Consider the following 23,278-nt stretch of genomic DNA (forward strand, 5'->3'; position numbering starts at 1 on the left):
GGATATTTTCAATATTACCATTTATAGGACATGTGCACAGTATCTAAAAATCTTGAATACTGTCTAATGACATATTAATCTTAACTTAATTATCTATTTCCCTCTTTTGATTATTTAGAATCCAATAAATATGATTATTTTGCCTAAAAACTGTGCTAATTACAAAATATCAGTAATTTCAGAATTCGTTGTCACTGTAGACATGTAAACATATGCCTGATTACTAACTTCCTGATGAAGCACATGAAAAAGCTACATACATAACTAAAGGATTCATACACTCAGTGATGAAAATATGTTAGCAACTCTTGCATTCATTTAGTTTCTAAGTAATTAAGATCCTTAGTTAAAATGCTGTTACTGAAACAGAATTCTACAGGGTGATTCAAAAAGAATACCACAACTTTAAAAATGTGTATTTAATGAAAGAAACATAATATAACCTTCTGTTATACATCATTACAAAGAGTATTTAAAAAGGTTTTTTTTCACTCAAAAACAAGTTCAGAGATGTTCAATATGGTCCGCTCCAGACACTCGAGCAATATCAACCCGATACTCCAACTCGTTCCACACTCTCTGGAGATGTTAGAGAATTGGCTGTTCCCTCAGCTCGAACAAGAAGCACAACAATTCATATTTCAGCAGGATGGAGCGCCACCACATTGGCACTTATCTGTCTGTAACTACCTGAACGTCAACTACCCGAGGCGATGGATCGGCCGCCAGGCAGCCCGTGACAGAGCACTTCATCACTGGCCTCCAAGAAGCCCTGATCTTACCCCCTGCGATTTTTTCTTATGGGGGTATGTTAAGGATATGGTGTTTCGGCCACCTCTCCCAGCCACCATTGATGATTTGAAACGAGAAATAACAGCAGCTATCCAAACTGTTACGCCTGATATGCTACAGAGAGTGTGGAACGAGTTGGAGTATTGGGTTGATATTGCTCGAGTGTCTGGAGGGGGCCATATTGAACATCTCTGAACTTGTTTTTGAGTAAAAAAAAAACCTTTTTAAATACTCTTTGTAATGATGTATAACAGAAGGTTATATTATGTTTCTTTCATTAAATACACATTTTAAAAGTTGTGGTATTCTTTTTGAATCACCCTGTATATTAAGGCAAATTAACTAGCAAAATTTGATAGAAATCATTTTTGTATCTAAAAGACCTTTTCAAAATGAAATTCCCTCTATTCAGTTACTCAGAAATATGCATCTTTAATTTTAATTCATGGAACTCCAGTAAACAATAATAGCTAACTTCAGTTTTAATTAATGTAAACTTATCAAAGAGGCATGTTGAAAGCCATTTTTAATGATTCTGCTGAAGGTTATGGAATGTACGAGATCTGTGTCCATCAATGCTGGGAAATGTACTGCCAATGATTTAGTACAGACTACAAGTTGGAAAATGTACTGGGTTTTATCTCAATTTCATGTCTGGCAGTTCAGTCCATGATCCAGTAGCTGGTTTTAACGATTTACTGTGAACTTGTAAGTATTCACAACAACAGTGTTATTGTCCTAATAATGGCTAATGCAAAACTGTTACAATGGCATTAGACTGAGAAATGTGATATTTCCAAATGATAATTACAGTCCATATTATCTTCATACTGTGTTTTAGGGGTATAATTCTGAGACTGTGTTAAATAATTGTTTGCTACACTTAAACTTTTATGAATAGTTACTTCAGTTTTAGGTTACTGCCCTAAGACAATACTACAGGACATCAACAGAGTGTAGTATGTGGCTATCCACTTATCTGTGCATAAATTAAGTAAATGAGACTCAAATTGGCCATAAACAGTGGTTTATCCAACATCCATGTGCATGTAAAGTGTTTTAAATGCAGATCTGGTGCAGGCTATGTTACTGACAAATGGCCTATTTTCAATACTAAGGTTTCATCAGATTTGATGGAAGCACAGCTACTGAAGGCGTATTTGTACAGGTAACAGCATTTGTACAGGTAACAGCAAGGCTACAGTGGGCCATATGCAACAAACTTTAAATCTCAACAGTCTTGCTGTACTGAATTGTTATCAAACTGTGAAATATTTAAACTGTCTTTCAAAACATCATTGATTTAGAATATCACTGATATCAGAATTATATTTTGATTTGTATACTTCTAAAGTAACATACAAAACTCAGAAATGTACTTGCAGAGAAATGCAAACTTAAAAAAATAATTTTGTCAAAAGAATTTTCAGTACAACTACCACAGCCATGTCCACTGGCCTGTTAAACACAGGAACTATAAACTGTCTTTCTGTAATGAACGATCATTACTTAAATGTAGAATTATTACACGAAAATCACCAACTTTTGTTCACTTTTTGTCACAAATATTGTCTTCCATTCATCAACCATGTAAGAAGTTTAAAATACAATCATTTATTTCATTTTGGACTACGTCCACCATGTTTGATGCTCTGAAGTTAAAGAGTAGAAGATTTTTGGGTGTTAAAGAAGGCAGACGTATTTTCATAGTCCTCATATATGTATTATGCAACAGTGGAGCCAACTGCGAAATGTTTTATCACACTGAGTTAGAATGAATCTGCTGATTGAATAAATGAAAATCATCAACTGAGATCATAAGGCCAATGTTTTTTAGGCTAAATGCATTTTATACAAAAACTACACAAAGGAAATTTAGAGTGTGGAGCACACAAGTATGTAGTTCCACCACCTATCAGCACATCATATCTCAAGATATGTATATACAAACGTTCAGTTTTTCTCACACAGCATGGATCTGGTAAAATTACAGTCTTGTCATGCATGAAAGAGACATGCCAATTTCCAGTTGAGAAACTGGGAAATGTTGGGACTGTCAGTAAGCAAAAGAACAAATATCATGGAATTCCCAGCTTCAGTTGAAAAACAGATTAGGAATTATTGGAATATAGTAACTTAGATAAAAAGATTATTCTGGACTTTTTACAGCAAAGACAGTCTTTAGATGCAAAATTACTATAACTCCTGAATGGAATATGAGAGGAGAAAACATAACAGATCTTCTGGGCTACAAACTATCCCCCATCTTCATTACATTCATGGAATCTGAAGGGCAAAAGGCATCACTACTTTAATTTTCATCCTTCATTCAAAGGCAAGAGGAAATGATAAAGAGGAGAAATTGGTAATGTTCCCAAAGAACTAGAGAAGAAACTTAGCAATACGCACAGTTAGAAATATTAAACACAACAAAAATGGCAAAAATTAGGAAAATATTTGTCTGAAGTATGTGTGCATACCCCACTATAAGACTTCTAAAAAGATACTGGATTTGATTTACAGGTGTCAGATGAGTGGAGACTGGGCCATGCTGAAAGGTAGTGTCTCTGAAAGTGGGTAAATACCATTATAACATAAAAACTCAACAATCAGATACAAAAATGACAGCCAATTATGTGTCTTTGAAGAACTTAATGCTTTGTGTAACAGACACTGTTGTGTTTCTTAATCTTCAGATTCTAGACATTATAGTCCTGTTTGTACATAGTCTACAATGGTTTTATAGGGAGATCCAGACTTAATATAATAGTGAAAGAAACAGTGTCCTTGTGCAAAGCTTGGTAATATAAATGTTCACACTTTACACAGTGTATTTCGTGATTCCATAGCGGATGAATATCCTCCCCTTAGATGATACGTATATCTAAACATATCCCACAATAAATCTACTTTGTAATTTAATGAATCACAAATCTCCCCCCTTTATTTACTCTGTTTCTTCCTAAGTGGTTACATACATGTAGCTTGCTGTCACTTTTTATTTTCCAGTCTATTCTTATAACAGTGCTAAAAATTACAATCCATTTAACCACTTTCCAATGGAATTCACAGCATTTGGCATGCAATTATTTCATTCCACTTCCATTTGTCTCAAAGCTGAAGCAAATGCACATTTTCATTTCTGACATTTTTTATTTGTTTCCAGTTTGATAATGTTCCACAAAATGTTTTCTTTAATCTTCAACTTAATTTTCAAACTTGAAAAGTCTGGACTGCTACTGACTATCTAACTGTACAATAAAAAGGACAATGCACCATATTTCCAAACAGCTTGCTTTTATTATGAATAAACGCCTAGAATTTGGAGTTTTCCCAGGCCAGCTCAAAATTTCAAAAGATAGATCTACATACAAAAAGGGGGAAAAGAACTGGAGAACTACAGACCAGTGGCTACTGTTAGAATCTTTTCCAAAATATATGAAGTAATTTTTCACATACAGCTTAGTAACCACTCTGAAAAACCTGATCTTCTTTGTAGTAAGACAGCATGGAAGAATGCGGAAGAAATACTACTTCTGCAGTGCTTAAAATTGTTAATCAGACATTAAACAGAGCTGAAAATAAGAATACGATTTCTCTTGAGCTATGTGGTTTGAGTAACATACTTGACTGTATTTTCTTTCACATCTTACTAACAAAACTACAATACTATGGAAAGAATAATATAGAATTAGAAATAATTAACACTTTTCTTATAATTATATTTCCCTTGAGACATTTCTCACCTTTATCTACAATAATGATGGAAGCTGAATAAATGAATTAAAATTTGTGCCACAGCCTGGACTTGAACCTGGATCTCCTTGCTTACAAGGCAGGTATGCTGATCATTACACCACCACAGCACTATGGCTAACATTACTGCAAGGACTATCAAAGTCCAATGCCCTCCCCAACACAAACTTCAATTCATATCTTAAGCTTATTTTCCCCCTATGTTGTCACTATTGCCAGGGCTTTCTGGCACTGAAATAACACACCAGCATTGGATGTAATGGGGAAATCCTGTACCTCAGGTGAACTTATAATTAAATTTTCCTCGAGACATTTAAGTCTCATCTTTACCTATGATAATAATAGAAGACAGCTTGTGTCTTCTGTTGAAGAAAGTCATGTCTGGTGTGCCTCATGGCCCTGTCCTCGGACCATTCTTCTTCAATGCTGCAATGATGTACTACTGAGTCAGAAAAAGATGCTACAAATAACAAGTAAGGTTGGTCCAAAGGAACACAGCTGTCCTTTATTCACTAAGATCAAAATATTGACAGTGATAAATCTTTATATCTATGCATCACTGATATATGCTAAAACAACGTAACAAGAGTTTAACACTGGAGAGAGTATACTATGTCATGACACCAGAAACAGAAAGAATATTGATATTACTCGGCACAGGCTGACAAAGCAGGCAACTCCCACAAAGTGAACTGTCTGAAAATCTTTTAATCAATTATCACATTCTGCACTCAATACACCTCTTAATAATTTTGAAAGTAAGTTGTGTGATCCATTATACAGTTTAGCAGAATTTTGGACACTTGAAGTGTAGAATCTCAGTTTTAATACTATGACTGCAATTCTGTACAACTGGTTAATGTAGGATAAATAATCTGCACATGTAATGTGAACATTAATTAATAAGTGATTGCTATTGTATCATTTCATCAATATACAATCTACTCCGCTGCATGTGGTCAATGGCAAACAAAGAATATGAACCTGAATCTATGAGTATTTTATTATTTTCCATGTTGCATATGTTTTACCTATTTACAAAAGTCCTTAAAATTCTCTCCTCTTAGCGTAATGGATTCCAGATGTTATCTATCCTTTCTCCCCAATTTTATCTTATTGAAATATTCTGTCTCAAACATTATTTATTTGTATGTTTCCCTTGAAGAATATTTTTTCATATTCTCTATCTTTACTCTTGTTATTCAAACTCTGTAGTCAGACAAACCATTTACTGTAACTTGCAATCTGTTTTTAATTACCACTGGTTGAAATTACACTGAAAATCAGCTTCTAGGGTAGCAGGGCAGGATATTGCCTGTCTGTAAGGCTCTGGCAAAGTTACAAGCATATTCAAAGTTACAAGCATATTCAGATTGCTGCTGCTTTTGTTGTAGATGTGACACCTGTGGATGCCAAGGCTGCAGAGCTTTCTTTGGAATGAGTCTGTGAGAACTTTCAAAACTGGTGGTACTTTTAGTGGTGGGTGCCTTCCCATATCCCCCAGTCTCTCTCTCTCTCTCTCTCTCTCTCTCTCTCTCTCTCTCTCTCTCTCTCTCTTTCCCTCACACTATCTCCTTCTCTACCTGATCAGTTTTCTAGTTTACTGATTGTTACCTACCAAAATTCATCCACAATTTGCCACTATCTAACAATCATTGGTTACCTCCATTTCCACACCCAAATATACCACTACCCCATCCATGCTGTGCATGGCATTCCTTTCCCCATTTGTCCCAATTTTTCTCTCCCCCCACTCACACTCACTCTGCTGGGCAACCACAGGGGATGGGGACTAGGGGAAGGAGTGGGCGGGTGGTTGGGGTGAGGGAGGGAGGCAGGGTGGGATGGAGGGTGGGGAAGGGGGAGGGGAAGGGACGGAAGGGAGAGGAAGGAGGGAGGGGGGGGGGGGGGGGGGAAGAGAGAGAGAGATATTTGCACATAGCAACAATGTACCAAATCATACAAATGTTCAGGCATCATAACTTTGCTTTAGAGTAAAAGTTACAGATGGCTAAACTGTGATACCTGTTAAAGTATTTTGATAAATTACTTTTAACTTATTCATTACCATAAAAACAGTATATTCTACAATAACAATAATCCCTGCCTTAAAACTAATTTATTCATTTAGAGTAAGTTGAAACAGTAAGAAGAAGAATTACAAACATGGGTAGGTCTGACTATAGATACTCATATTTGGGAAATTGAAAACAGAAAAATACAATAGATAAATACAGAACCATCATTTTACAGTAACACTTTGGCAACAAATCCTGAACACACCCAGCCATGACACACTATTCAAAAGACCATGCCGAAGTATATCTCAGCCCATGATGTTTCACTATGCACAAGCCACTATCACTCGAAAACTGGACTGGCTTCATATGAGAACAATGTAGGGATGTCACAATAGCTGTCCCTTGGCACTTGGCAGGTGCTGCCCTCTATTGTCAATTCATAGAATTACATCAACAGAATCAATAGCAAACTTAAGAGTCAGTGTCAAGACTAAGTCAATGTGTGCTAGGGTTGTTGCAATAATTGTGTGTGAACTCACTAGGTTTTGATGTTCTCTACAGTTCTGATATAAATGTGTCACATTTGTTGAGGGAGAACTGGATTGGAGGGAAAAATATCTAAGTGGCCAATAGTCTGAAGAAATTGGTGAAGGACTCTTCCGGAAAGGTACAACACTGACTCAAGAAGTTTTTCCTTGTGTAACATTGGCAATAGGCTTGTAGTACGGCACTTTCCTTATAAAACTGTTGGAACTGAGTTAAAGCAGCAGCCAACATGGTTTCCAAGATATGTTTAACTGACTCACAAAGCAAACACAAAAGAAACAAGTTGGTATTGCCCTGATTGTAACATATGTCTCTGAATGCTAAAATGTTTCAGACTTTTCATACAAAGACCAATTACATGCAAAATTGCTGAAGATTGTATCTCAAACAATTTTTTTTTTATTTTTATTATTTTTTTTTTAGGATAGTTATACTTTCCATTATTATTATTGTAAAATTTGTAATCTATCACAGATCTAAAATAAAGATGAAAATAAACCTTGAAGCTTGGTATTTTCAGTATGTATTGCCCTTTAAGATATATCAAACTAAGATGTGACAGTAACATTTTAAATTACGTAAATGGCTGATTTTCTGGACCAGTCTTTTCCTAAGTGGCAGTTGGCTTTCTGCACAGCCTAAGGTAAAATGAAATCTACACAGACACTTTTGTAAGCAAAAAGTTTATACTTACATCAATGTATAAAATAAATCAATGTATAAAATAAATAAGTTATGGCATGAAGTTTATTTCATGGTGAAAGGTAAAAATTAAATCTACTCTAAGAGGTAAACTTTGTGATAAGCTACAATGAAATGGCTCCATACAGTGACTTTGGCTTAGCTGGGGAAGTTTCCCAGTAGCATTTTGTGGATGTCTTACTGAGAAAGAAATTACTGTGTGATAAATTAAATTCAAATAATTGAAAATTTTCATTGTTACTCAAACATAATTTGTCATACACAAACATGTCATCTATTTGTTTCATTTTTTATACTTGCCATGTTTCCTTTACTCCACTGCAACTCAGCTTCTCAAGTTTAAGAAACTATTTTATAATAAATATTGTATCTGGCCATGGAAAACAAATAAACTAATTATTTAACATAATTTTATGTCTTGATGGCTGTTGTCAACACTGGCTACAACCTAAGAATGAAAATATTGTAACTGTCAAATGACTTCAGGCTGTAATACCTATACTTAGGATGCAGCAGACTAATGAGTCTTTCACAGTCGCCGGTATCAGTTATTCATTTCAAGATACGTTCTCTTCCTAGTTAGTTAACTCAAACTTGTATATTACGTTGGCCACAACTAAGATTATTACTATCTCTATCTTGTTGCACCACAAATGCTGTTTCTGAAGACTTTCCAGTGAATATACCAAGTCTTAAAGACTTGGTATATTCACTCCTTTCTGAATGATATAATGATAATGCCACATTATGCCAAGACTTACCCTTGCATGCCAAGGTAAAAGGTTGCTGCGTTAAATCTGGACAGTCCACGACTTCAACAATGACGTCTGCAAAATTGCTTGTGAGGCCACTGCCAAGAACTGAAAAGTTACATCCAAAGATGCTTTACAACTATAATGAGATAATGCATGCAAAAATTAATTGTAAGAAAATAATTTTGTACTGAAACTTTTGAGCTACATTGTTAACGTATGATCATCTATTAACAACGTTGATGAAACAGTACGCCTCTGAGTTTAGTGACATTTTATCTTATTTGTTTAAGCATTCTTTTATCAGTGGAATTTTTCCTCAATTGTTCAAATATGCTGAAGTTCAGTCTTTGAATACGAAATGAGGTAAGAAATACCATCAATTCCATCCAGTTTCACTTTCGCCCACAATCTCAAAAAGTTTGGAAAAGGTAATATAGAGTCACCCTTTTTAACCATCTCATCACAAATAAAATATTATCCCTATCACAATTTGGATTTCTAAAGGGTTTTGATATTTAGAAGGCTATCCACATATGCACTGAAAATGTACTTAATTCATTAGAAAATAAATTACAGGCTGTTGATATATTTTGTGATCTGTCAACGGTATTCTACTGTGTAAATCACACTATCCTTTTAAGTAAATTAGAATAGTGTGGTGTAACAGGAAGTGCTGCAAAATGGTTCAAACCCTATATCTCTGACAGAAAACAAAGGCTGCCAACAGGAAAGAGACTTGTATTAAGCTATTTGGCATCATCCACCTGAGAACCAATAACATTTTACATCCACCAAGGTTCCACCCTAGACCCTTACCTTTTCTTGTGCATATCAAAGACCTTTCATCTGTAACATTAACAGCGCCAAGTTTTTTTTTGTTTACAGATGATACGAACATTGCAATGAATAGCAAATCAAGTATGGCCTTAGAAGATTGGCTAATTAATTTTTCGTGGACATTAATAAACGGTCCATAGCCAATTCTGTGCCACTAAACATTGAAAAAACATACTATATGCATTTTACATCTTGTAAAAAGTTTCCTGCCAGTTAATGCCTAAAATATGATGACAAGCAGATAGAGGAAGTTGATAGTGCTAAATTCTTCGCATTACAGCTTGATAATAAATTTAACTGGAAGGAACATACCACAGAGCTGCTGAAAATTTAAAGTCAATTACTTTGGTTCAGAAAGGTGTCTACTAGTCAGCAATACATATTTTCAGTAACATGCCAGTAGCCATAAAAAAAAATTTAACTAGCAATAAAGTTCAGTTTGAGAAGAGTCGAAAGGATTTATTGGTGGCCAACAACATCTACCTTCTACTCCATGGATGAATTTCTTTGCAGAACCGACAGATGTGTGTATGTCATCAATAATATCACATAATATGAATACTGAGAACAATCTGACTTCTGTACAAATTTTGTGTAGTAATGCGATCACTAAAATTTTTTTTTTAATTTCATTTATTTATTTATTTATTGATGATGGATGGATACAATAGCCTAAGAATTATCATATGTACCTAAGTGTACTGAATATTTAATATTTACTGCCAAGTTTTATATCCTGTTAATTGTTTTTTCCACATCAACAAGGTCCATTTTACTTGGGATCTGTGGAAGGTACATTAGCATATTTGCTCTTGTTCTGTAAATATTTGTTGCATATTTATTTTCTGACATGTTCCCCATCCCAGAGGATCTCCTCACTGTGGATAAATTGGAACAAAAAGCACATCTAACCTAATTTAAACTAATCTCAGACCAAAAATCAAACAATGGAAAATCCAGGATGTTGTTGTTGTTTTGGTCTTCAGTCCTGAGACTGGTTTGATGCAGCTCTCCATGCTACTCTATCCTGTGCAAGCTTCTTCATCTCCCAGTACCTACTGCAGCCTACATCCTTCTGAATCTGCTTAGTGTATTCATCTCTTGGTCTCCCTCTATGATTTTTACCCTCCACACTGCCCTCCAGTACTAAATTGGTGATCCCTTGATGCCTCAGAACATGTCCTACCAACCGATCCCTTCTTCTAGTCAAGTTGTGCCGCAAGCTCCTCTTCTCCCCAATTCTATTCAATATCTCCTCAATAATTGTGCGATCTACCCATCTAATCTTCAGCATTCTTCTGTAGCACCACATTTCGAAAGCTTCTATTCTCTTCTTGTGTAAACTATTTATCGTCCATGCTTCACTTCCATACATGGCAACACTCCATACAAATACTTTCAGAAACGACTTCCTGACACTTAAATCAATACTCGATGTTAACAAATTTCTCTTCTTCAGAAACGCTTTCCTTGCCATTGCGTCTACATTTTATATCCTCTCTACTTCGACCATCACCAGTTATTTTACTCCCCAAATAGCAAAACTCCTTTACTACTTTAAGTGTCTCATTTCCTAATCTAATTCCCTCAGCATCACCCGACTTAGTTCGACTACATTCCATTATCATCGTTTTGCTTTTGTTGATGTTCATCTTATACCCTCCATTCAAGACATTGTCCATTCCGTTCAACTGCTCTTCCAAGTCCTTTGCTGTCTCTGACAGAATTACAATGTCATCAGCGAACCTCAAAGTTTTTATTTCTTCTCCGTGGATTTTAATAACTACTCCGAACTTTTCTTTTGATTCCTTCACTGCTTGCTCAATATACAGATTGAATAGCATCGGGGAGAGACTACAACCCTGTCTCACTCCCTTCCCAACCACTGCTTTCCTTTGATGTCCCTCGACTCTTATAACTGCCATCTGCTTTCTGTACAAATTGTAAATAGCCTTTCGCTCCCTGTATTTTACCCCTGCCACCTTCAGAATTTGAAAGAGAGTACTCTAGACAATATTGTCAAAAACTGTCTCTAAGTCTACAAATGCTAGAAACATAGGTTTGCCTTTCCTTAATCTTTCTTCTAAGATAAGTCATAGGGTCAGTACTGCCTCACTTGTTCCAACATTTCTATGGAATCCAGACTGATCTTCCCCGAGGTCGGCTTCTATCAGTTTTTCCATTCGTCTGTAAAGAATTCGCATTAGTATTTTTCAGTTGTGACTTATTAAACTGATAGTTCAGTAATTTTTGCATCTGTGAACACCTGATTTCTTTGGGATTGGAATTATTATATTCCTCTTGAAGTCTGAGGGAATTTCGCTTGGCTCATACATCTTGCTCACCAGATGGTAGAGTTTTGTCAGGACTGGCTCTCCCAAGGCTGTCAGTAGTTCTAATGGAATGTTGTCTACTCCCGGGGCCTTGTTTCGACTTAGGTCTTTCAGTGCTCTGTCAAACTCTCCACGCAGTATCATATCCCCCATTTCATCTTCATCTAGCTCCTCTTCCATTTCCATAATATTGTCCTCAAGAACATCGCCCCTGTATAGACCCTCTATATACTCCTTCCACCTTTCTGCTTTCCCTTCTTTGCTTAGAACTGGGTTTCCATCAAAGCTCTTGATATTCATGCAAGTGGTTCTCTTTTCTCCAAAAGTCTCTTTAATTTTCCTGTAGGCAGTATCTATCTTACCCCTCATGAGATAAGCCTCTACATCCTTACATTTGCCCTCTAGCCATCCCTGCTTAGCCATTTTGCACTTCCTGTCGATGTCATTTTTGAGACGTTTGCATTCCTTTTTGCCTGCTTCACTTAATGCATTTTTGTATTTTCTCCTTTCATCAATTAAATTCAGTATCTCTTCTGTTACCCAAGGATGTCTACTAACCCTTGTCTTTTTACCTACTTGATCCTCTGCTGCCTTCACTATTTCATCCCTCAAAGCTACTCATTCTTCTTCTACTGTATTTCTTTCCCCCATTCCTGTCAATTGTTCCCTTATGCTCTCCCTGAAACTCTGTACAACCTCTGGTTTAGTCGGTTTATCCAGGTTCCATCTCCTCAGACTCCCATCTTTTTGCAGTTTCTTCAGTTTTAATCTACAGTTCATAACCAATAGATTGTGGTCAGAGTCCACATCTGTCCCTGGAAATGTCTTACAATTTAAGATCTGCTTCCTAAATCTCTGTCTTACCATTATATAATATATCCGAAACCTTCTAGTATCTCCAGGGTTCTTCCATGTATACAACCTTCCAGGATGGAATGTAACAATATTATGAAAAGGAAAGTTGCCACTCACCATATAGTGAATATGCTGAGTCGCCTCTGCCTAACTGTGAGTCAACACCTCCGCTACATAGTGCAGGGCAACTCTGCTTTGCATAATACTGCTAATCTAAGACCAAGTCTCCTCAGCCAGCTGGCTTCTATTGGTATCAAATTCTGAAGATTATTGTTCCAAGTATGGCTGTCCTAAGTTTAATGTATGGTGACAACATTATGTTGATTTACTGGGGCAACAAAAAGTGATAAACATGGATGTTTCTACATTCTCAAGTAATCACACTGATGAAAACAAACTGGAAAACTATATACTAGGCCTCAAAAACATTTATGTATGCTTATTGTTGCCATAAGAATAACTGGTGGCTTTAAAGACATATTTTCATTCAGAAGAAATGGGGTACTGTTGAGGTAACTTCTCATTTAGGGACAAAGTATTCATTGTGCAAAAGGAATATGAATTGTTACCCGCCATTTACAGAGAAGCCAATAACATTACACAGTGTGGAGTACTGCTCACGAAAGTAGTGGACACTTGTAATTATGAATGTAACTGATGGAGTTATGGCTTCCTGATACTCAGCAAGGACCCTCTAAAAACATGCCTGGCACCTGAAATCTTGAAGTGGAGTCAAGGACAGAACAATAGTAAAAAATATCTGAATATCATACCACTACGTATAGTGTCTTTGCACTGTGGTGGCATAGTCAACAGATTGATAAGCAACTGTGCAATGGTAGTATTTGGGCTGAATCAAACTCCTGGTAATTATTTTTTGTTTTACTGCATTATTTTTTTAATCTATAGAAAACTCAAAATTAATGAAGTTGGATAAACAGTTCACAGTTTTTAATAAGGTTTTTAGACCCTCAACAGGATACACTGTCTGGTATTTTCACTGCTTAATATTCCATCTAAAGACACTTCAGTAACCACTTGCACCCTGTGAGGATAGAATTTTATGAGGTGAGTAATAAACCTCTCATTTTCTGCCACTTCCTCCCACACAGCTAAGGTAACTTTCCAAAGGTCATCACAGGTTCTTGATGCACGGTCAGGCCTGTTTCCCTTAAAGGTCTGTTTCACATGCAACCATATGTTTTAAATGGGCTGAGACTTGGTACAGGAGTCCAGTTGAGGATAGAAATCTCATTGTGTTTCATAAACCACTCCTGCTTAACATGTGTATAGGAGACTGATCTGACTGCAAACAGATTAATCCCCCAGGATATAGTTGTCACACTGAGGGAGCATAACATTACCCATAACATGATTGCACTGGGCAGCATCAAAATGGCCATCTACATTGTGAAGCATCCGAAGTCCACAGGGAAACACGGAGCCTCAAACCGCCACAGATTCATGACCACTGCAAGATAGCTTACAGGTATATTGGAGATTGAAATGGGCACCATGTGGTCTGTATACTTGTACTGGGGAAAATTTTCTGGGGAAAATCAGATTCTTCAGAAAGTATTACATTCTACCAATGATGATGAACAATTTCCTCATAAAATGGTAATTGGTGGACCCAATGATCATCACAGAGTTTCCCCTTGACAGCACTATGTTTGTTTTGTAGTGCAGCTGCCTGACCCTGATGCCAAACTTGTAAATGATTCCAGGAAACTCAGCAGTTTGTGTCAACTACACCATGTTTAACAAAGGATTTTCCTGGAATGTGTTCACTTGTCATTAGTCTGGATCTGTGTTGTTACATATTAACATCAAGTTTCCACACAAGTTCTGGATTCTGCAGTACAATAACATTATTGTTCATTTGGTAAGCTGAAGACAAAGTTGATTCTTTTAGTACCTGCATGACAACAGGGGCAAAAGTGTCACGTGTTAATGCAAGAAGACAGGGGAAAAAAAATCAAGCTGACACAATAACTGGACCACCTGTACAGTAAAGTTGACACAAGAACCGTATCTGACACATTACTTTGTACACTCTGAAGTAATCAACTTCTGGCTCAGGTTAAAGCAACAGTATCTCAGACAGAAATGCCACTGCAGTTCTGGCTGACAGGATTCAGGATGCAATAATGGTGCCATCACTCTTTAATGTAGTGGTGCCATGTAACAGTGCCCCATCATTGGCGGTGATGTGGGTGGATTATGATTGCTCGTCAGACAAAGTGGATGCTCTCACTAATCACAGATACAGCAAGGCTAGATGTTGTTATCGCAGAAGATCATTCAGTTGTTCCAGAATGAACTCTTTGGTTCTAAGAGTGGCACAGAACAGTCACCCACAACATGTTGGTATCACTGGAAATTTGGGGTCAGGCGTACAAATGCACCTCCCCTTGTGCCTATCCAAATGGCAGCAGCAGTCGGACACAGGCACATCCATTGCTTTCTGCTGCTCATAAATCGTTAGTAGCCACTTATGGTACGGAACATATCAAACTGGACTTGGGGCATCATTGTGCCTTTGTCTGGAATTTAACTGTTGCTGATTTCACAGAGCCTATAATTGGAGCCGACTTAGTTTCCAGCCATAACACAGCCATCTGGCATGCTGGGGAGATATGTCACAACACTGAGCATTTTATCAAAAGTACCAGTGGCCTGCCAGATTCATGCCATCCTAGATGTTAAGCTCCCAATTATCTCAGGACTGAAAAGGCAGAGAGTAACTCAGTATTGAGGGAAGATGTTATTCACCCTTCCCATAGTCCTTACTCTTCATCCCTGCATGTGGTACCCAGGAAGCATCTCATGTGGCCTGTGACCTAAATGCACAAATAATCCTGGATGGATATTCATTGCCTCTTTTAATGGATGAAAACTGTGCTCCCAGTGATACAACTGCCCACAATACACAGGAAATCCAGGTTCAAGTCACAGTCTGGCACAGGTTTTCACTATTGTCGCTCCATTGTACAGATGAGGGTTGTCCATATTTGCAACTGCGAATGCACTTCAGGTATCAACCAATATTGTTTACTATGTGATACTTTGGACCAATGTAATCTGTTGTTATATGCAGTGAAGGTGGCTATGTAATAGTTGAATTCCAGATCTACTGTAATAAAATGACGGATTTCACAATTGATTACTGTTCTTTTCTCCATTGTCTAAATTCAGTGTGAAATCTACCGTAATAAAATGATGGATTTCACGATTGATTACTGTTCTTTTTCCCATTTCCTAAATTAAATGTGTTTATCTATGGTGATGATGAGGATAGAACAATGAGAAAGTAATGGATGGGCTCTTACAATAAGTGCTATTTCTTGTGTACTCAGTCCAACACTTCTGGGTTCCACAAAATGGTGTATGTCTTCTCTACATTTACGAGAGAAGCGAGTCCATGGTGGTCTTCCAGAAGCACCATAGGGATCATATTTGCGAACCAATCCTGCCTCTTTCTACTGCTTTTCCTTTCTGTGTTAGCACAATGAGTTGTTCTTTTGTTGTGACATCCTTTACTACAACAGCTGGGTACACATATTTAGTGACTCTTTTCATAAAATATGAGATTTTGCAGGCTTCTGTCATATTCAGATTCACAATGGTGTAATGAATGTGTTGTTTCACCATGACATTGGGCCCTGTTCTTCAGTTGTTCCACTGCTATGTTGACCTGCTGTTGATTGTCACCAAATGTTTTCTTCCGTATGGCCTGGAATTTTTGCCAGCTATTGAGATCCTCTTCATTGTTTTCAAACCATTGCTGGCCTGTGTTGTCCAAGCAAAAGTATACATTTTCCAGATGCATCACATCATTCCACCCAGATTTGGTGACTTGGTCGAATCATTTCAGACATTTCACTGGATCCTGACCATCATCTCCACAAAACATTTTAAGATGCCTGATGTGCAGCTGACTTGCTGCTGTTTTGGAATCCACTGTTTTCCTGAATATACAGGACTCGGGAACAATGTACTGCTTCTCTTCTGGTTCCCCTAGATGTAGACAATGAATGTTGCATAGCATAATTGGAGACACAGTGATATTAGTATTTTGAAGTACCTGGTATCGCCAGCAAACAACATCACTTCAAAACCACAAGTCCCAATCCACAGGCATGCTCATCAATGAAGTACAACACTCACAACTGAAAGCACATTTATTGCTGACACAAACGCACAGCCAGAACAAAATAGACCTTCTGGAAAGAGAGTGCAGCAGTTTATACAAACATCAAATATTCCAGAGCACCAGTATTTATACAAACACTGAATTTGTATTTTCAAACAATGTAAAAACCAGGATGGAATGTAAAAATATTGTAAAAGGAAAGTTGCCACTCATCTTACAGCAGAGACACTGAGTCACAGACAGACACAACAAAAAGACTGTCACAAATATAGCTTTTGGTCAGTAAGGCCTTCATCAAAATTAGACAGCACACACACACACACACACACACACACACACACACACACACACACACACACACACACACTCAACACAAAATGCAACTCACACGCATATGACTGCAGTCTCAGGCATCTGAGGCCACACAGCATACAGCTGCATCAGTGCATGAGGGGAGTGGCAACTGGGAGGGAGTAGAAGCAGGTTGGGGCAGGGAGGGGGAGGAATAGTAGGGTAGGGGTGGTGGACAGTGATGTGCTGTTGGGGAGCGCGCAGGGATGAGGTGGAAAGAGGGTAGAGCAGCTATGTGCAGTCGGGAGGTTAGACGGAGGGCAGGGGAGGGGGGGGGGGGGGGGAGGAAGCAGAAAAGGAGAGAAGTAAAAAGACTGGGTGCAATGGAGGAATGACGGCTGTGTAGTGCTGGAATGGGAACAGAGAAGGGGCTGGATGGGAGAGATGATTACTAGGTCTAAAATCAATATAGTTATGCATCAAGAACAGCAACTAGCAGAACCAAACATGGCTATGACAGTGAATAAAGAAACACCAGACTGGGCTGAAGTAGCAAATTTAATCAAAGAACTGGGTCTAAAGTTAGACTCAGTAAGAAAAATTTACATGCACAAAATGCTTCTTTGCGAGATGAACTTAGTGCAAATTTAAATGAAAAACTACAAGCACAAAGTGTAACGCTAGGTGAAAAATTAGATGCTCAGAGTGAAATTTTAAGTAATCAAAGTGAAACCTTGAACAGTCAAGCAGCAAATATAGTTTTGTTAAAGACTGAATTTGACTCTTTAAATAATAAGGTAGAAAATCAGAAGTTAGATTTAAAGAGTGAACTCACCAGTTCTTTGAATACTCACGTTAATCAACTATTTACTGAATTTAACCAGAGACAGGATGAGCAACTTCAAGATTTAACTACAAAATTAGAATTTGACATTGAAGATAAATGTAATAATGTAGAAATGGATCTGAGTGAAAAACTAGGATCATTTCAAAGTGTATGTAATGTTACATTTGATGCTGTAAAACAAAGGTTACAGACTTTAAAGGAAAATGTTGAACAGCAGGACAAACTAATTCCTATAGTCCAATCACAAATTGCAGGCATTAACATGCGAGTTGACAATGTGGAAAGAAATTTTAAAGAGAAACTAGCTACTTCAGATACAATAAATATCAGTAATCTGGAGGAACAAGAAGAAGAGATGATAGACAGAAAAGTGGCCGAGAGGGTAACCCCTAACAACGTTTCTTCAGATTTAGCTTTGGAACTTAATGATATGAAGAAAGGCGTAGATAGTTTATGCAAAGAATTCAAACTTATCCCGGTTAAGGTAGACAAAAAAGTGACTTCCTCTAACGTGGTGTTAGCCAGTAAGGCAGTAACCGACCTACAATGGGGAGCAAATTCTGGACTATCCAGGCAGTTTCCAAAATTTAAGCCAGACGGGGACATATAATCAACTCATTTTCTGAAACAGTTTAACCAAGCCTTGCCGAAAAACTGGGAAAATTCAAAAAAGATAGGATTCGTGGTAAGATACCTTTTAGGAGAAGCTTCAGAATGGGGCACTGTGAACATTGAGAATTTTTCATCTTGGGCAGATTTCCAGAAAAAGTTTAAGGAGAAGTATTGGTCAGATAGTGCCCACGAAAAATTAATATCTGATTTGTGGGACCCTAAGTATTATAACAATACGTGCGGTATGATGAGAAAGGATTCTGACTTGCATTTAACACATGCGAAGTACTTAGATAAGCCCATGGAGGAAGAAGGGTTAGTTCGAATTCTAATAAGACATTTACCCATTTACGCCAGGAAATACATACTGTGTAGTGGGTGAAAAAGAATTAAAACGTTCGGAAGGACCCGGCGTAATTTTTGCAATTAATTTTTTTACATTAGAATATCCACATAACAGGGTACATGATATGACTCGGAAAATAACTGAAAACATCCAGCACGATACCTACGTTACAGAAATATATGCTATGTGTAACAAAAAGTCCTTACCTTTTAATCAAACAGGGAAATGGAAGATTGTAGGGTATAATTTATTTTGGAGAAACCATATAACATCACAACGTTGGCGTTTTTGAATCCCAAAGTTGATGGAGGTTGAGATTGTGTGGTATGTTCATACAGGACACTTTGGAATAAAGAAATGTATAGCTCATATGAATAAGTTTTATTATTTTAAGAAGCTAGGACATAAGATAGCAACTTTAATTTGGACTTGTGAAATCTGTCAGAAGGTGAAAGAGAGTAACACTCATGTTAAGTATAAAATATATCCAATCATTCATAAAGCATTACACAATCTCACAGCAGCAGATTTCTTTGGACCAATTCCAAAAGGAAAAGGAGGAGTGGCTTACATTTTTGTCCTCATGGAGTGTTGGTCGAAGTACGTTAAGTTGTACCCTATTAAGAAAGCAAATACACCAACTGTGATTCACTGTAGGCAACAATATTTTCTAGAGGTAGGAAAACTAAAGTGGTTTCTCACCGACAATAGTCCTCTATTTATTAGTAACGAGTTTAAAGAATTTCTGGTTTGGGAAAATATTCATCAAATATTAATCTCCAACTATAATCCATCTTCCAACCCATGTGAAAGGGTTAGGAAAGAAATTGGAAAATTATGCCACACCTATTGCCATGAAAAACATACATTATGAGCCACGAAAGTTAAAAACTTTGAGCTGATTTTAAATGAATTACCACATTTATCAACTGGATTAATGCCTTTAGAGGTAATAGGTAAACCCTTTGTGGGAGAACCCCTTATCAAATGCTTTACTTGGCCAGCACAACCTGCTGTTGATCACCTACGTACTCAAACAATAGTTTCTAAGAACTTAGTTGACAAGGCACAACAACGAGTAGGTAGGCGTAATAAAAAAGCAATCAGACCTCAATACAAGATAGATGACCAGGTGCTAGTAAAGCGACATATTTTGAGCTTGGCACTAAAGAACAAAACACCCCAATTTTTCCAGAAATATGAGTGACTTTACCGAGTACAGACAGTCATACATCCAAAGACCGTATTTCTAGTGGATCCAACAACAGGATCAGAGAAAGGAAAATACAATGTTAAAGATATAAAGTTGTATATCTCCCAGGGACATTGCCGTTCTGTGTTAACGGGCGGAGTGACGACTGTCGTATCTCTAGTTGTTTTCGATGTTTCTTCTGTACTATTTTTCCTGCACCGAATTCCCTTCAAATCTTAAACTATTCTGTAATCTATTCCTGAATTCTTAAACTATCCTATAATTTTAGTATGTAGGAAACCGGATATGACTGCAAGATTGAGACCAATTTAAGAGAATCACGGATGAACGGTGATCTCTAGACATGAAGTGAAACGAATAGAAAGTTATATTAGTGGGAAGTATAATATGTTGTTACTATTTAAACTGAGTGATGTCAAGATTACATAAACTGAACAGAGGATTTTATGTGTGTATAAAAGTATAATATAAACTGAATGACTAAACAACTATGTTATCACAGTGCATAACTTTCTATTTTTTATAGAACATTTTATACCTTTTATGAGGTGGGATGTATATGGGAGGGTTTATATTGGTTTTGGAAGGGGTGGGTAGTGTAAGTACAAGCATGACTAATACTAAACACACTCCACACCTTTCAGACAACCCTCGGAAACAAGTGTGACTGGTTCTACAACATTTGCCGTTCCATAGGGATTTCTAAGATTTTTCTTCGGGGACTTCAAAGGTGAAGGTAAGACTGTCCATTCTGTAGGAGATATTTAACATCATACCTCCTCCAGCTTCTCACTCAAGTACCAGCGAAGTAGTAGGGATCCTGGGGAGGGGGGGTGGGAAGGGTTTCCTGTCTTTGGGGCTATCTTCTTTCTCTTCTTTGATCTTAGCAACCAATTCTACTTTTTCCTTTCTTACTTCTCATCTGAGTATCTACCTATATTTCCCTCTTGCCATATTCATATACTTCTATCGCAGAAGTCCTTCTCTTTTTCCGTGGGTACAAAGAACATTCAACTTATTTCACATAAGTAGGCTGAAGAATCAGGCAGCACAAACACACATAGACATACACACAAAGAGAAACTTACACACAAACATGAAAATTACAGATTAGAAAACTGAAGCAATGCCCGAACCGCCAAGGGGTGTAGGGGAATAAAGACATATGTACATCTCATTAGATGCACATATTACATTGTTGATATGCGACAGTTCTGCATCGTTATTTTTTTATCGCTCTCATATATATTTACATGCATATAAAGACAGGAGAATACCAATCAATGCATATTCCTAGAGAAGCAGGAGCAGGAGAATTGGGGCAATAAGTATAAAACAGGGATAAGTTAATTGGAGTTAATTGTGCTAGTCTTTTGAGAAAAAGCATGGTAACTACTGGGAGTTGGTAAATACAGGTAGACATAGCATCTACTATGTTAGGCATGATATATGTTTGTGTAGTAGGAGTGAGGAGTGAAAGACGACTCTAGGGTCTTAGATGGAGTTTTGGAAAGTGGAGTTGAGGTGTAAAGTAGATTTGTATTTTTACCATAGAATATTTAAGAATAGTATAAATAAAGATGTATGCTACGGCAATGAATCAGGAGGCCTACTCAAGAAGGATACGGAGGGTGCACTCAACATTTATTGGATGAGAAAAAGGGCGGATAGGCAGACCTATGAAAGGCTGACCTATACCGCGTGGACAGGGGCACCAAGAAGGGGATTGACCTTTAACATAGAAGGACAGGAATAAGAAAGGGGTGTACGTACCAAAATGGAAGGAGAAATGGTACTCCTAGGATCAACCCATGTAAGATATAGGTATTGTTCCTAAAGGGAAAAAGGGCAGTATCGTGACAGAAGTCACACATTTAAAGAGATGAGTCTGGTAGGTTTGCATTCTATGCAGCACTAGCATTTTTACATTTTAGATTTACAAGTGTCAGAAAAAGGGAAAACTTTTATTTTACCCAGAGTTCCTCCAGATTACAATAAGTAATGAATAAGTACGTACTTAGGAAAAGTAGTACAGGAAATAAGAACAAAGCAGTAGAGTATTCATGAGTTATGTACACCTGGAATTTACAATTGAAAAAGGCAGAAAACAGAAATTTGGTACGCACGAATTGTCAGAGAATTGAAAAGAGCTAACTCCAACAGCGACTGAAAGATTCATGTCTTAAACTGAAGTAAAAAAAAAGAGGAATAAGTAAGGAGAACAGGCATATTCACTGTTATTGATAGAAAAGATATATTGTTGAAAGATGAAGCGTTATCCTGTGTGTCCTTACTGTACATGATAATTATGTATAAAATATCGCATGTTCGTGCTAAGGGGAGAGATAAGTAGTGCTTCGAGATTTTCGGTGTAAGTTCTAGAGACACTCAGCTTTCCACCATCTCTAACACCCACTATTTTAAGTACAAGGGTGAGAGAGTGGAGATGTGTCTACCTCGCCGCTGATTTCTGTGTGTGCAGGATGGACATGTATTGGGAGAATACTGCAATAGTGATGGTCAATCTGCATGGGCAAGTGTTTGCCGGTTGCACCATAGTAGCTGTATGTCCAGTACAAGGACCAAGCGCACCTTATTCCTCTATGGTGTAATGACTGTGTTTGTTGTGAACAAATGAATAATGTATTGAACTAAAGACATTTACATTTGATTTTCTGGTGTTGGACTTATTAGAAGCAAGAACTGGTTTTATAGTGGTTATTAAACCAAACATATTTTAATTGAATCTGTTAGTATCTAATGGTCCAAGACGGGGTTGACTTGCGAGAGTTGAATGATTATGTGAAACTTCTGAAGTTGTTTTATTGTGGAGATGAAAATATAACAGAGTTGAACTAAAAGTACCCAGAGAGTACAGAATCATTTCAAGAGTAGAAAAGAAGTCTATTTTGAAATTCCTTTAACCAGCTATAGTCTTCAGGGAAGAACAGTTTGTGAAGATCGACGCAGCTGTCTGACCAGAGAAGAAGATCGGCTGCACACAATACATACGTCAACTGCAAGGGACGTGTGAATCTTGCACCCCAGTACCACATTGTCTCATGTCATCAGAAACCATTAGAACGTAGCACCCATAATGACTCACATAGCAAGCAAAGATGTCTCCCCACAACAGAGCATGAAGACATTAAATCCATAAGAAATTAAAAAATAAGAAGTTTGCATGCATAGATAAGGATCTAGTCTCTGTTCTGA

At 37.3% G+C, this 23,278-nt stretch overlaps 1 protein-coding gene across 3 annotated transcripts in view; it reads right to left on the reverse strand.

Moving 5' to 3' along the window:
• The window catches only part of LOC126412889 (ester hydrolase C11orf54 homolog), a 129,899-nt gene that overhangs the window by 55,610 nt on the left and 51,011 nt on the right, over positions 1 to 23,278 (reverse strand). For all 3 annotated transcript variants that reach the window (XM_050082796.1, XM_050082788.1, XM_050082782.1), the window contains exon 3: positions 8,579 to 8,677. In XM_050082796.1, coding sequence (XP_049938753.1) covers positions 8,579 to 8,677 — 99 coding nt within the window. The remainder of the gene's footprint in view (positions 1 to 8,578; positions 8,678 to 23,278) is intronic.

Source organism: Schistocerca serialis, chromosome 1 (assembly GCF_023864345.2).
Source record: "Schistocerca serialis cubense isolate TAMUIC-IGC-003099 chromosome 1, iqSchSeri2.2, whole genome shotgun sequence".
Taxonomy (NCBI): domain Eukaryota; kingdom Metazoa; phylum Arthropoda; class Insecta; order Orthoptera; family Acrididae; genus Schistocerca; species Schistocerca serialis.